This window comes from Lactuca sativa, chromosome 5 (genome assembly GCF_002870075.4).
Source record: "Lactuca sativa cultivar Salinas chromosome 5, Lsat_Salinas_v11, whole genome shotgun sequence".
In the NCBI taxonomy this organism is placed as follows: domain Eukaryota; kingdom Viridiplantae; phylum Streptophyta; class Magnoliopsida; order Asterales; family Asteraceae; genus Lactuca; species Lactuca sativa.
In genome coordinates this window covers 254,377,083-254,392,558 of record NC_056627.2, presented here as the reverse complement: position 1 = coordinate 254,392,558, position 15,476 = coordinate 254,377,083, and the positions used below count along the sequence as shown (strand labels likewise).

General features: G+C 30.7%; 1 protein-coding gene across 1 annotated transcript; it reads right to left on the bottom strand.

The window, feature by feature from the left end:
* Positions 1–4,401: 4,401 nt before the first annotated feature.
* Positions 4,402–11,860, bottom strand: LOC111913259 (uncharacterized). Its single transcript, XM_023908976.3, has 2 exons — positions 10,627–11,860; positions 4,402–5,002 (listed from the first exon to the last, which is right to left on the bottom strand). The coding sequence occupies exons 1-2, from the start codon at positions 11,722–11,724 to the stop codon at positions 4,613–4,615; spliced, it is 1,488 nt and encodes a 495-aa protein (XP_023764744.1). The 5' UTR covers positions 11,725–11,860; the 3' UTR covers positions 4,402–4,612.
* Positions 11,861–15,476: the final 3,616 nt, after the last annotated feature.

Sequence of the window (15,476 nt, the reverse complement as noted above, 5' to 3'; positions counted from 1 at the left end):
GAACATACATATTCAAGATTTGTTTCCACAACTTTCCACCTCCCACCGGTTACAACGCAAACAAAATATTCATTCATTTTATTAGAGAGGTTTTAAACAAATTTTCCAAAGAAATAACAACTAAAGTGATACTTTTTTTCAAGACATTATATATAATAAGGTTGTTTCATAGTCAAACCCTATCAATTTCGTAATCAAAATAATAAATAAATAAAATTGCACAAAATCACATATGAACTTCAGAGAAAATCACAAATAAACTAATTTCATCTGTGATTTTAGTAAGGCGTGAGGGTATTTTTACCGGGAAAAAAAACTAAAAAAAATAATAAAATTATTTGTGAACGTACAACTCATAATGCGCATCCGTACTTTACCAACTTGTATATTCGCAGATCAATGGGCGAAATCGTAGACGAGCTTAATCCATCTGTGATTTAGATGGTTATTTTTTTAATGTTGGTTGTTTTGGCTATTTTCTACAAAGTAATGGAGAAAATTGGCTATTTTTATAATTTTCTCCAAATATAATAGGTCAATTATTGATATCGACATTAACCCTATTTTTACTTATTTAAATCTTAATGATAATGTTTTTTTTATCAGAAATATCATATTATTTTGTTTTAATAGTAAAATATACCTAAGAGATTTTTAAAATATTTAATATATGTAAATAAAAAAGGGTTAATGTCATAAAAACCATCAAGTTTTCAAGATTTTGTCGGTTTTGCCCAAAGTTGAACTTTATGTTCGTTTTTACCCAAACATTTTCGAAAAATGTTCGTTTTTACCCTTTTGCCAGTGATAACAGGTTTTCTAGGTTACCATTATACTAAATTCGCAAAAAAAAACCCTTAAGTTTACCATTTTTTGCATTTTTACCCTTAAGTTTATAATTTTTTTTACACTTTTACCCTAAGTATATTTTTTGCATAATATACATATTCATATGATTTTTCTGCTTGAATACGTATAATATAAAAAAAAATACATAGGGTAAAAGTGTAAAAAAAATTATAAACTTAAGGGCAAAAACGTAAAAAAACTGTAAACTTAAGGGTTTTTGTTTTTTGCGAAGTTAATATAATGGTAACCTGTTATCACCGGTAAAAGGGTAAAACCGAACACTTTTTGGAAAATGTTAGGATAAAAACAAACATAAAATTCAACTTTGGGCAAAACCGACAAAACCCTAAAAACTTGAGGGTTTTTATGACATTAGCCCAATATAAAATTAGTTAGAATTTTACAATGTTTTTGAAGAAGTAGTCCATGTTGACTACCTAACAACTTCTCAGACAATACAATAGGTTATGCATAGGAAATTTTACTTTTTAAGTGTTACTTCAACTACTTTCTTTCATTCTTATTTCCGTCACCAAAAGATGGGAAATTGTCATCTTTTACTAAATTTCACTATATTTTATTTTATTTTATTTTGCATTTAAAGGTTAAGTAACTATCACATGAATGAGCAGAGCAATACATAGAAAGTTGTCCTATCTTCCGATTGCATGTTCTTTCTTTTACTGTGAATATTAGTGCATGTTTGATCATGTGTAGAGCATGTTCCAACATAGGTTGGAGAGACTTTGAATCTACATAACAAAAAAGACACGTTATCTTACATTTGCACATCATATTTTACTTGTATTTTTTGTTGTCAACTTTTACAAGATGGGCTTACCCTTAGGTAGTGGAGCCAAAGGACATTTTTGCCCCTCTTCATATCTTGAAGCTGAATTTGCAATGTTTTTGGTGTAATTAGTAGTGTTGGTGGAGCTAAACTACATGTTTGTATATTTGTTGGGGGTAAACTTTTCTTCTGCCACATCTCAGTGGCAAAATAGGCAAATTGGAGAAGATAATGAGATGGATATTTTGGCTAAATCAAGTTTGCAAAAGAAATGAAGTTTGTCAGTTTTTTGGTTCATGTATGTTTTCGGTAAAAGGCATAATAGATTTAATGTCTAATATATCAATCTATGTTTGACATAGATTTTAGACTTTCAACCTTCATCTGATTAATTTGTGTACATATCATAAAAGAAGGTCGGTCCTGGTTTTCGAGTTATGAAATAGGATAAGGGTTAATTTATTGTATATGTAACCAAGTATAGTGCGTATCACATAAAGTGTCATTTCAATCTTAATTGCTTATAGACTTTTGCAAATGGTTTTTAATTCAAGCACCATTGGATAAAGACAAAGACACAACTAAGTGGCTGTTTGGCAGGATCTGAATTTTTAAGATCTGAATTTTTAAAATGTTGATTGGTTGGAACCTTTGAATTGTTGTGTTGAATTATCAAAATGACCATTATACCCTTTTTTATTATTTTTTGCTGAATATATATATATATATATATATATATATATATATATATATATATATATATATATATAACACCATATAAAATCCAAATTAACATAAATTAAAATTTATCTTCAATAGTTTATAATGATCTTTTTGAGATATATATTTACAAAAATAACATCATTTTTTACATCTTAAGGTTTTCAAAGTTAAAAAACAAAATATTTGACATTGAATGTTGAGATATAAATGATAACAAACTTGCAACCGACTTTTCAAAGTATGTTGCAACCTACAAATCCAAATTCAACAAGGAAACAAATAAACACTTTAAACATATATATAGAAACTGCATATCAAATCCATCACCAACTTTTCAAAGTATGTTACTAGAATCGATCATTTATCAAAATCTCCAATTGTTATCACTTGTATAAACTACAATATTAACCAACCAAATTAACCTTCTGTATTATTTTTTAGTGAATTCAAATGTTTGTTTATATAAAACCCAAACAATTTCTTAAATAATTATTCAAAAAAACCTAAACATCATATAAAATCCAAATTGAACATACATCAAAATGAACACAAATCCAAATAAAACATAAATATTTTCAAATCCTAAAAATTATATTGAAATCCAATTAAACCCTACAAGCACATCAGCACATATGATATGAGTTGTGATTTTGAAAAAAAATAATAATAATAATAAGCATCAGATCAGATTTTCGTGCCCATACATTACCACATCAGATTTCAACATTAATACATCAAGAAAAGTTATTTCGGGAAAAAATGACCAAAACAGCCATGGTATTGCATTTGCCATCTCTGCTCAAAGGATATGTAATCAAAATTCCTCAATTCCAAATTAAAAGCATCAATCTTTATGTCAATTTAGTGTCACTTTAAATAAAAACATACTTCCTGAAAACAATTTAAGTAAAACAGAACATTGGAGCAATTTGTGTGAACGACACATTTGACAATGGTGATTTCAGCAAAAAAATACCAGATGCCAGCAAGAATTACAGATTCATTATCGATTTCAGCAAGAAAACATTGATTTCTCCCAGAAATCGTGGATTTCATCGTATTTGGGGAGAGAAAAAGGAAAAAATAAAAAACGATACATACATGAAGCCGACCTCTGATGTGCGACAGTGGCGCCGTATGCGTGGGAGGCTGGCACCGAAGGTATGGGAGGGTGGCGCCGGAGTTCCGAAGGGCAGCGATGGTAGCGGCTGACGGAGGTGGAGCGTATGGCGGCAAAAGATTACAGGTAATCGTAGTGTGTTGGGAGGGAAGAGGGGTCGGTCGTATGAAATAGAAAAGAGAAGAGGGAAGTCGCTTAGGGCAAAATAAGAATACACGCCTTTTTTCTTTTTCAAATACAATCTCATGTCCGAAATATTAAGAGGCTTTTGAAATATTAAGAGGCAGAAAATAAGATACTAACAAATGGACTGAATCTGCATTTTTTAGAGCCAATTAAGAGGCAAACAAACAACCCCCAAGTTTATTGAGTAATAAGTTTTAACTTGTATGTTATTTCAATATTTGTTGTCAAAGCAGCACCGTACAAAACTATGATTTTAAAAAATAGAATATGTTTTTATAATTTAGCAACCGTGTAATACATGAGTTTAAACCTAATAAGTATATAACTGAAATCTACCGGAGCGAACTCGCGAAGAACTACTAGCAAAATCATAATAAACATTTCCCGACATGTATCTAATAGAAACCACATCAAGAGGCTATAAGTTGGTTTCCTGAATTGAAAGAAAGGTAATACAATTATCATACATAACTTTCTCACCCAAGTCCTTTTATCCAGTTTGTGTACATGAATATTCAATGAAAAAAAATTCATTGACATCCACAACCTCCATGTTTCATAATAATTTCGTAAATGTTGGACTCGCACTCTTGCATAGAGTACCCCATAGCTTGTGAATCTTTTATTGCAATTCACTTTCACAACAAACGCATGCTACGAATCAATTCATAGAACAACTTTGCACAACATAAACTCTTTTCCATATGTAATCATTCCATAAATATTTCAGTCATTTAAGCTACATAATTTTAATTGTTTTGAAATTAATATATGAAATCATGTGATACGATACTTTGTTTACTAACCAAATCTTCCTGCGCCATTAAAAGCATACCACTAAGTTTTTTGAAAAATAGTATACACTTTCCTCAAAGCATGAATGCTCAAATTCAAAACAATGATGTTAAAAGAACTTATAATTTATGTATTGAAAATTGTACATATTAGCTACAAGCACACTTGGTAGGAATTATGATTCCTTTTGAGGCCTCTTCAAATTTTCTGATTTTAACTTCATTAAGAACCTTGGATGTCCATTCACGAAAATAAGTCGAGTTGTATCCAATTCTACCATTCTTATAGATGGACATACAACGACGATCATCATCAGGGAAGGGACACTTTTCGCCATCTGTGTCTCGCCATGACCCTTCATATTTCATCCCAGACCAACTAGCTATCCATTTGTAGACAAATTGACCGACACCGGCTAATTTGAGCCAACCCTTTGGGTAAAGCTCCATCACACTACTGTTTCTATCCATTAAGAAGATATTAGTCAGTTGTGCGCCGTGTGGTGAAACTAATATGTCTGTTAATCCCATCAACTTTACCTGTATTATTCGTTCAGAACCAAACATTAGATATTTTATACATAATTTTACAAAATATATAGAGATGATTATAAAACAACCATTTAACTTCGAGAATATAATGCAATTATCCAATTTTTCTATTTCTAAAATCTAAACATACATATTTCAGATTTGAATTTATGGTTATTTTATTTTGATAAATACAAAAATGTGAGATCATTTACGCTCAGTGGCTGACCTATGTGGAGAATTTGGGGTCCCAGACCACTACTCAATTTCCGGCTCGTAATGTAAAAAAAAAAAAAAAAAATTAATTTTTTCTATTAGGTGCACCTGCTTGAAGTATGAGGGACACCCCTACTAAAATAGTCTGCGTCTGCCACTGTTTACGCTAATTTTTAAAAATCATTTTGTTAAATTTGTATTTATCCCGATATTTATGAGTAATAAATACTTGTCAAAGTGCTTCATGATAAAGTTATCTATGAGAAGCGTTGAAATTTGTAACAATTTAGAATAAAAAATTGGGGTTTTTGAAAATGATGGGTCTTCATTGATGAACCCTTTTGAAGTAAGGTTAATCTTTTAAAATTAAAATAACGACTGGTAAATTCTATTATTCCTTCAAATACAATCAAAGGTACATTTAGAATATTTATTTTACATTATTAATTATATATTTTAATTATTTATATAAAAACCAACATTTGCGTGTTGGATTTTTATATATAGTTTTTTGCCGTTCAAAAACAAATAAGCAAAAATATCTATAAATCGCGAACCTCACGTATAATCTTATATATCATTTTTTTACTTTTACTCAATTATGTTGTTTCTAAAATATAATCACATATCATTATAATGCGATAAATCACTGATTCAAGACCGAGAAGTGAAGAACCGATGACGTGGCTATACATTGGAGTCCGGAGCGCAGATGGAATCGACAGCGACAGGTGGGATCACGTCGGAGATCGCCGATGGTTCAGCTTTTGGGGGTGAACGTGGAGGTGAATGTGATTGATAATTTTTGCCGATGGAGTGTCGATGGTTCCTAGATTTGGGAGAAAGGCGGGTGAAGAAAAGAGATAGAAGCAGACCTTAGAGGAGAAATGGAAAGATCTGGAGACCGATAGAGATAAGGTAAAGAAGAAAGAGCGAAGGCAAAAGCAACACGTGTCCACAGAAAACAACCCTAAAGACGAAATTTAAACATATATATACACAGAGGACCATTTCCGCCAAAAAAGACCCAGGTTCACTATTCAAAATGTTGCTCATCTTTAATATATATATATATATATATATATATATATATATATATATATATATATATATATATATATATATATATATATATGTGTGTGAATGTTAGGGAAAGTGGTATGGAGCACCACAACGCCGTTAAGACTGATGTGGCATGCCCATAACGTTGTGATAACATCAAAAATACCACCCCCAAATCTTGTTAAGGCAATTCTCGTGATAACGACAACAAGCTGAAAGTCTGCAACGGAAAATTCATCCAATTAAATCTTTTATTCTCTTCTTTTCTCTCTATCTCTTAACAAGTTATAACGAATGCACATCATCCCCACTTCTAATTATTGTTGTGTTGTCATGTAATGTATCAATTTTTGGTGTTATAACATTCGACCCATACCCAATGCACTTAGGAGTATTTTAATCAATATTTTTTATTTAAATATTAAAACTTTTATCAAGACAAATAGGAAAAACAAAATTGAAGTGTTTACACATATATACCACCACTTACTCTTAAATTTATTCATTTTGTTCGGAATGTAACTTGAACTTTTAACAACTTGGAGATGAACAATTATCACAGATGACATGAGCTAGGCTACAAAACCTTTTGTACAAAACGTTATGGTTTTGGTTTTAGATTTATTTTAAAAGAGAAATTAAATATCCTTCGCCTTTTGTTCTACTTATCTTAATACTCATGTGAAAAAATAACAAGTGTTAAATCTTAATAAAATTAATTATATTTTTAGACACTTGTCATCATTTCAAATGGATAGTAGAAACGTAAGAAATTCTAACACATCCGACTTAACCTATCATTTGTATGTCCAAATAGGTGTCCTTTTCACTCTGTGTTCCTATTAGTGCCATGATTCATATCACCGTCTCCCTCCATCTATTTCCTCTCCAACACACACATCATCGAACACCTAAATCCAATAGTCTTTTGCAGGGTGTGTAGGATGAGATGGTCCCTTTGTTAGTTTTATATTATTTAAACTTGTAAAATTAGATAATATATATATATATATATATATATATATATATATATATATATATATATATATATATATATATATATATATATATATATATATATATATATATATATATATATATATAACAAATGGTAAAGTAGTTTTCTTATATCGACTAAAAACTAAGGTTCTAAAAAGCTCGTCGTGGTTTCGTAGTGGCATATTATGGTTCAAAGGCTTGTATATGTCTCCATGTTTTAACAAAATATCGTCTATCGTCTATATATATATATATATATATATATATATATATATATATATATATATATATATATATATATATATATTCTACTATAATTTACTTTTATATTCTACTATAATTTATATATATATATATATATATATATATATATATATATATATATATATATATATATATATATTAATTATATACAAAATTCTCGTATTAAGTCACGCCTTACAAACGACATGATGCATCATGGCTTGTAAAAACTTGAGGTTTGACATTACCGTCAAATCATGTCTATCCTTATTTGGAACCTTGCTAAGAACTAATACTATTATTTTTTGAAACAAAAGGAAAGTATGCGATTCTACCAAACATATAAATTATTTAAGTGAATATATATATCTATATATATATATATATATATATATATATATATATATATATATATATATATATATATATATATATATATATATATATATATATATATATATATATATATATATATATTTATATATATATTACAATTATAATATTCGTTAACAATTATAAATTAGTTGTTTATGTGTCAATGGATTATAAGAATATTGTTATTTTAATAATACGAGCCACAATTGCCAAAGTTGATGTGGGATAATTTCAAAAAACTAACGTGCTATACCTAAAATATTATGTTATGTAATGTGGTGCTAACACACCATGAGTTATCCTAACGTGGAGTGTGTTATAACTTATGAACATCATTCCCACCTTATGTTAAGTATATACTGGCTTAATGTCATAAAAACCCTTAAGTTTTTAGGGTTTTGTCGGTTTTGCCCAAAGTTGAAATTTATGTTCGTTTTTACCCAAACATTTTCGAAAAAATGTTCGCTTTTACCCTTTTACCGGTGATGACAGGTTTTCCAGATTACCATTATATTAAATTCGCAAAAAAAACCCCTTAAGTTTACCATTTTTTTTGTGTTTTTACCCTTAACTTTATAATTTTTTTTTACACTTTTACCCTAAGTATATTTTTTTTCATAATATAAATATTAATGCAGAAAAATTGTATTTATGTATGAAAAAATATTTAATTAAATATTGTATTTATATTTTTTAATGTTATATATATATATATATATATATATATATATATATATATATATATATATATATATATATATATTTGTTTGATTGTATGTATTTGTGTTTTTGTAAGGTTATACCATTTAAAAAGATAAATAATATTTTTAGAATTATGAATATCTGTTTTATAGATATAGTTTTTAGAAGTATAAATATATATTTTTATATTTTTATATATTAATATGTATCTATACTTCTAAAAATATATTTATACTTTAAAAAAAACATATATCAAAATACATATTTACACTTCTAAAAATATATGTATATACTTGTATAAATATGTTTATAAATGAACAAGTTTTTTTTATTGATATGTATATTTTTAAATACATAAAAATACGTATTTGTAGTTCTAAAAACATATTAATTTGTTTTTTTACATCTTAAATGGTTTATCCAAGAAAAAAAACTCACACACACACACACACACACACACACACATATATATATATATATATATATATATATATATATATATATATATATATATATATATATATATATATATATATATATATATATATATATATATAATTAACATTAAAAAATGTAAATATAGTATTTAATTAAATTTTTTTCGTTTATAAATATGATTTTTCTGATTGAATACGTATAATATGAAAAAAAAAATACATACGGTAAAAGTGTTAAATAATTATAAACTTAAGGGTAAAAACGCAAAAAAAAAAAAAAAAAAAAAAAAAAAAAAAAAAAAAAAAACCTATAAACTTAAGGGTTTTTTTGCAAAGTTAATATAATGGTAACCTATTATCACCGGTAAAAAGGTAAAACCGAACTTTTTTTGGAAAATGTTAGGATAAAAACGGACATAAAATTCAACTTTGGGCAAAACCCTGAAAACGTAAGGGTTTTTATGACATTAGTCATATAGACTCTGCAGTGACTAAAGAACCTCAAAGTATTCTCTTTCATTGTTTAGTTTTTTTTCTCTCTACCTTTCTCTATATTAATATTATTTTTAAATTAAAAAAAATTAAGAGTATTTTGGATGGTAAAATATTAGAGTGGTAGGTATTTTATAGAGTAAATTGTTTGAAACGGTGATAATATAATCATGTAATCCTAAGATGTCAAACTCTTTTGTGTGAAGGTGTTATATATAGGGACGAACAAACTAGGTGTCCCGATGTGGGAAAACAATTCCTCAAGTTTTATAGGTGCAAATCTTTATTTCCTTAAAATCCGTCGAAAATCACTCACAGGTGTATCGAAAATCACTCACAGGTGTATTGAAAATCCGTTGTAAGTCCTAATAAATATAAATCTAATGTAATTCGGTCAGCGAAATCTATTTGGCAAAGGATTACAAAACCTATCGTCGAAGATAATATTTATTTGTAATGGTGAAACGATTAAAAAAATTCTAAGCAACCCTTAATATTCTTTGTAACTCCGCTACTATGGTTGTACACCTTAGGTCGAACGAAGCGTCGCGGGAAGGGAATGTGGAAGGTGTTCCCGTACATTGGAACACCACACCGTCCTTGTGGGAAAGGAGATACGGGAATGGAGTGGGGGATAGAGACCCCGCATTCTCTTTTCTGTTTTGATTGGTTAGGTTTTTTTTTTTAGTTTTTTAATATTTATTAAATTATATATTTATTAAAAAATTATAAAAGAATATTAAAATTCATGATTTTTAAATCCTACAAAATTAATATAATATTTGTATGAAATATATATTTATAAAAAAAAAATGAAATCATTTCCATACACACCTCAGGTATACGGTTTAGACGTTTAGTGAGTGAACAAAAATTATGAGAAAAACTGACGTGGAGCAAAAAAATGAGGGATTCTTTGTGAACACACCTTAAGGCTTCAGGTCTTGTAAGTTATAACTTTACACTAAGATGGATGACGTTGACATGTCATATATTTCTGCCGATGTGCTTTTTGTTTAAAAATTTCGAATTGTATTTTTCGCCAACAAATATTCATGCAATCGATAATCAATTTTTCGGAGGTTAAAATAGACATTTTATACTAACCTGTTCACAGATGGTAAGATTACTGGAATACGCCACCCTCAAACGGCAGTTCTCCACCTTCTCACACTCCTTTTCAAAAATCTCCACCACCGCCGTCTCATTTCTAAACGATCTCGGCCCCGTTCTCATCAACAACGTCAACCCAATCTCGCCGTCGGTACGATCCACTTCAGCACCACACATCAACCTCGCCTTACATCGAATCAGATCATAAACCTCCATCCTCCTCTCCCTCGACATCCCACCTTCGTTATGCCTCATCACCACCGCCTCCTCATAACAAAACGTCGACTGCTCATCACCGCCGTCATCGAACTTCTCAATGTTCATTTCCCCACCGAACGTCGCCTCCATAAGCGAATTCAACCACGGGCTCATTCCAGTCCGAACCTCACCCCAGTGGTATAAAATCCACCGAGTGGGCAGTGCGCACTGGTGTTTTAAATGCCACGCAACGAACGGGAAAAGGGATGATAATCCGTGCCAGATGTTACTGAAATCGTAGTGGTTGTAGGATACGAACGTCCGGCCGGTGACCAGGGTGGCGTTTTTGGGTAGGAATCCAGGGTACGCTAGAGCATAGTAGTTCCATGATCCGTCGTGATTGTCGTGACCCTTGATGCAGAGAATCCGGCCATCGGATGACTTTGAAGGGAATTGTTGGTATTGAACCTCACCTTCTTCATGTGTGTCGTAGAGCGAGCTCATGAACCATGTGTGGCCCACGAGGGCGGCGTTTGAGAACCTGAGGTCTTTCAATGGAAGGAAAGTAACGGATTCTCGAAGCTTATCGCCCATGGATTCGAGATCTGGAGCGCATGATGAAGGAGAGTCGTCGTTGGTTGTCAGTTTTTCTTGCCAGTTATGGAGGAAGGAGAGGGTATTAGGTGAAGATGGTAATGGAGTTTGGAGGATTTGAATGTGGAAGACGACGAAAAGGGTAACGCAGATTGAGCAAAGGTAGACGGAGAGTTTTGGCGAGAAGAAAGATGAGCGGTTGGTGACGACGGCGGTGGCGCGTGGTGACTGTTTGTGGTGGTATGGCATTTCTAAATTTGGGGTGGTGGAATTTTGGTGGGGAGAGGGCACTGCGGTCATTGTAAGGAGATTGAGTATGAGTTTGCAATTAGAATTTAAGGCAAGTGAAAAATATTAATAAAATAATTTCATTCACAATGGATTGCAAAAGAAGTGTATTTGTATATAAAGAAGAGAAATAGAAGTGTTTTAATGCTATCAACTTGTTAAAAAAATCATTTTTATATTTATAATTTATTGTTAACAAATGTTTTGAAATATTATTTACTTTTTTAATTTCTTTAATAATCGTGTTCATTGTGGTTTTTGAGTAGTTTTTGACCAACAAGTTGTTGGGTTTTCAGGCATGAAAGCATGATACAAGAAATAAAAATATATAACAAAATGTGGGAAAAGGTACAATTCCATTACCATATCAAGCCATCATCATAATTTCCACACCTTTACCGCTTTACGTACAATGATTCGAATGGTTAACTAATATATGTTGATTTCTATAGATATATTTAAATTAATATATTATAATGCTTTTTTTTTTATGCCGTTAAAAAATAAAAATAATAAGTTTTATATTTTAAATCAAAACAAAAATCTAGTACTAAAATAAAATTAGTTATAACATTGTTTGAGATACAAAAGTATAGTTGGAAACAGAGACTTCATGGATTTGATTTATTGCATCTTCTTTTTATTCTAATAAAAGAATAATTTTATTATTTTTGACATGTATTAGATCTTTTAATGAATGTATATTTTATTTTTCTTTTATCATTTGTCATCCTGTTATGTCTTATAATTATTATTTGTCAATTGTCAACCTATTAATTATAAATTATGAATTTTAAATTTCTCACTTTATATACATTAAATTAATAGCATTAAAATAAAATTAATATAATTTATAAAGTACTATAATTTCACATATTTATTTAAATCAATGATAATAATTTTATATAACCAAAAAAATCTCTTAATTAATAATTTATTTAAAATAATTGATTAATAATTTAGCATTTTTAGCATAAAAATTTATTTAACTTTATAACTGTGGTTCCTACGGGTTATAAACTAGTATATATATATATATATATATATATATATATATATATATATATATATATATATATATATATATATATATATATATATATATATATATATATATATATATATATATATTAAATCTAAAAAGTATATCATATATTGCAAAGATTTTTCACTCTTATATGAATATTTTGAGAATAAAATCCAAATTCTGTGCATGCATTAATTATAAGTGAGGGTTGTAAATTACTTGTGAAGGGTTGGCATAACGTATATGCAAGAACTCTCGCAATTTTAGGATTCTTTTTTAAGTTGAAGCAAGCTAATTAAAAAGGCTCCAAATCTCTATAAATTAAATATTCTTTTTGTTCGTTAATAGCTCTTTTAGTTGACTAAATATATAATAAAAGAACAGGTTTTATAAGTAAAATATAAAAGATGGTAACTAATTATGTATTTTTAAATACGATGCATATAGGATCCGAAATATAGTCCTCATCGACTCATGGTTGCTCTTCGGAGATGAATATGATATGGGAAAGAAATAAAGGAAATACTTGTTAATTTTTTGGAAAGAAAATATGGACTATGTAATGTAAATATATGTGGATCCATAAGATTGTCTCTTTAAAAGAGCTTTTGTGGAGAAAAGAGGAACTCCAAAATATATAGTCACTTATAAGACCGTGTTGCACCGATGTGAAATACACTGACATTTTCTTTAAGAGTCGGAGACTCAATAAAGATAAAACGGGATGTGTTGAACCAAGGGGGTGCAGGACGCAAACTCTGATACCATGTAAATATATGTGGAGCCCAATATTGTCTCTCCAAAAGAGTCATTATGGAGACAAGGGAACTCAAACATATATAACTTATAAGACTATGTTGTACCAATGTGGGATTCACTAACACTTCTCTCAGAGTCGGAGGCTAGATAAGGATAAATAGGGATATGCTGAACCACGGGGGTGCAAGACACTAACTCTAATACCATGTAAATATATGTGGAGTGTTGGAGGAATTAGTGTTTATGTTGGAGATTTGGATATTCTTCGGATCGTGTGAACACTTTCCGAACTGATAATTCTACTAGATGCCTAGGTTGCAAGAAATTCAGTCTAGGATAATCCAAGAGGACACTTACGAATCTCGGCACAAAAATCGTAAGTCAAATTTCTAGAAGGATTCTATGTTCGTCAAAAGAAAAAGAGAGCTAATAATTGTGTGTATCTTATCAAATAGAAGACTCGTTTATATAATAAACGAGATTAGGGTTTACCTCTTAGGGTTAGTCGTCATGGGATGCTTTGGAAGCAAGCCAGGAAATCCGGAATTTAATGAGGATTTAAGGTTTCCAAAACTAACGAATTTCGTTAGTTTTGCCATAATCACCCTCAAGAATTTCATTTTACCACTATGTTTCTATATGTAAAATTTGGGTTGGCCGTCAGCGGGACCCTAGCCAGGGGCTCTGCCCCTTGGACCCTGCTAAGGGCGCTACCCCCGACCCCGACTTGTCGTCGAACTGGCTTCTAATTTGATCTTATACAAGTGTGCACTCTGCACAAACCCCGACATATATTAGGGTACAAATCACGAAGCCCCTTAGCTCACATGTTAGTTCCAATTACATAAAATGACATTGTGACACTAAAATCACCAACATGGAGCCCTAAGATTGTCTCTCCAAAAGAGCCCTTATGGAGATAAGGGAAACTCCAACATATATAACTACTTATAAGACTGTGTTGCACTAATGTAGCCTCCACATATATTTACATGGTATCAGAGTCGGCGTCTCGCACCTTCGTGGCTCAACACATCCCTGTTTATCCTCATCGAATCTCTGACTTTAAGGGGGTGTATTAGTGTATACCACATCGGTGGGACACAATCTTATAAGTGGATATATATGTTGGAGTTTCCCTTCTCTCCACAAGGGCTCTTTTGGAGAGACAGTCTTGGGGCTCCGCATATATTTACATGGTATCATGTAAATATGGATGTGTTGAAACCACGTGGTATAGGACATCGACTCTGATACCATGTAAATATATGTGGAGCCCAAGATTGTCTCTCTAAAAGAGCCTTTACGGAGAGAAGGGTAACTCCAACATATATGGCCGATTATAAGATCATGGCGTACTGATGTGGGATATACTAACATACTAAATACTCTTTTATTATTTAACTCTCTATGATTCAGTGTTCCTGTTATATTGTAACACCCAGATCCCGAGGTAATTAAATCATTTAAGCATTTAAGGTCGCCATAGTGTAGGGGGAAGGCGCCACGACATGGTGCTTCAAGAAAAATCATGGGATCATTTAAGGTCGCCACAGTGTGACATTATATGGCCATGGTGTGGCAGCTGGCAAATGACAAACCTTATTTCTGTGTTTTGCTCCATATTTAAAGGAATGATAAGGCTAGGGTTTGCCCACCCTCAGCCTCCATCAACCTCTTTGATATTTTAAAAACCCTAATCATTTCCTCCTTTGTTTGAACATTATTTTGGTATTTTTGAAGCCATTAAAGAAAGGAAGAAGAAGAAGTAAGCTTTGAATCTGCAAGCAAGCTCTCATCCTCGCTGTAGCAACCTCCTAGATTCTTGTAAGTCCTCAAAAATAGAACATTTATGCTTTAAGTGACTAGATCTAGCTATCTTGTCCTGTCACATCCCCAAACTAGAACGGCGGAAACGTCTAGGGGTGGATGACTTTCATGTACAGTATCATAACAAATGAATAGTAGTGATCAAAGC

Bases quoted from the DNA above. Each gene is read 5' to 3' on its own strand.
- LOC111913259 (XM_023908976.3), bottom strand. From the start codon at position 11,724: ATGACCGCAGTGCCCTCTCCCCACCAAAATTCCACCACCCCAAATTTA. The intron at 5,003-10,626 runs GTTAGTATAAAA...CGAATAATACAG, and splicing joins ATCTTACCATCTGTGAACAG to GTAAAGTTGATGGGATTAAC.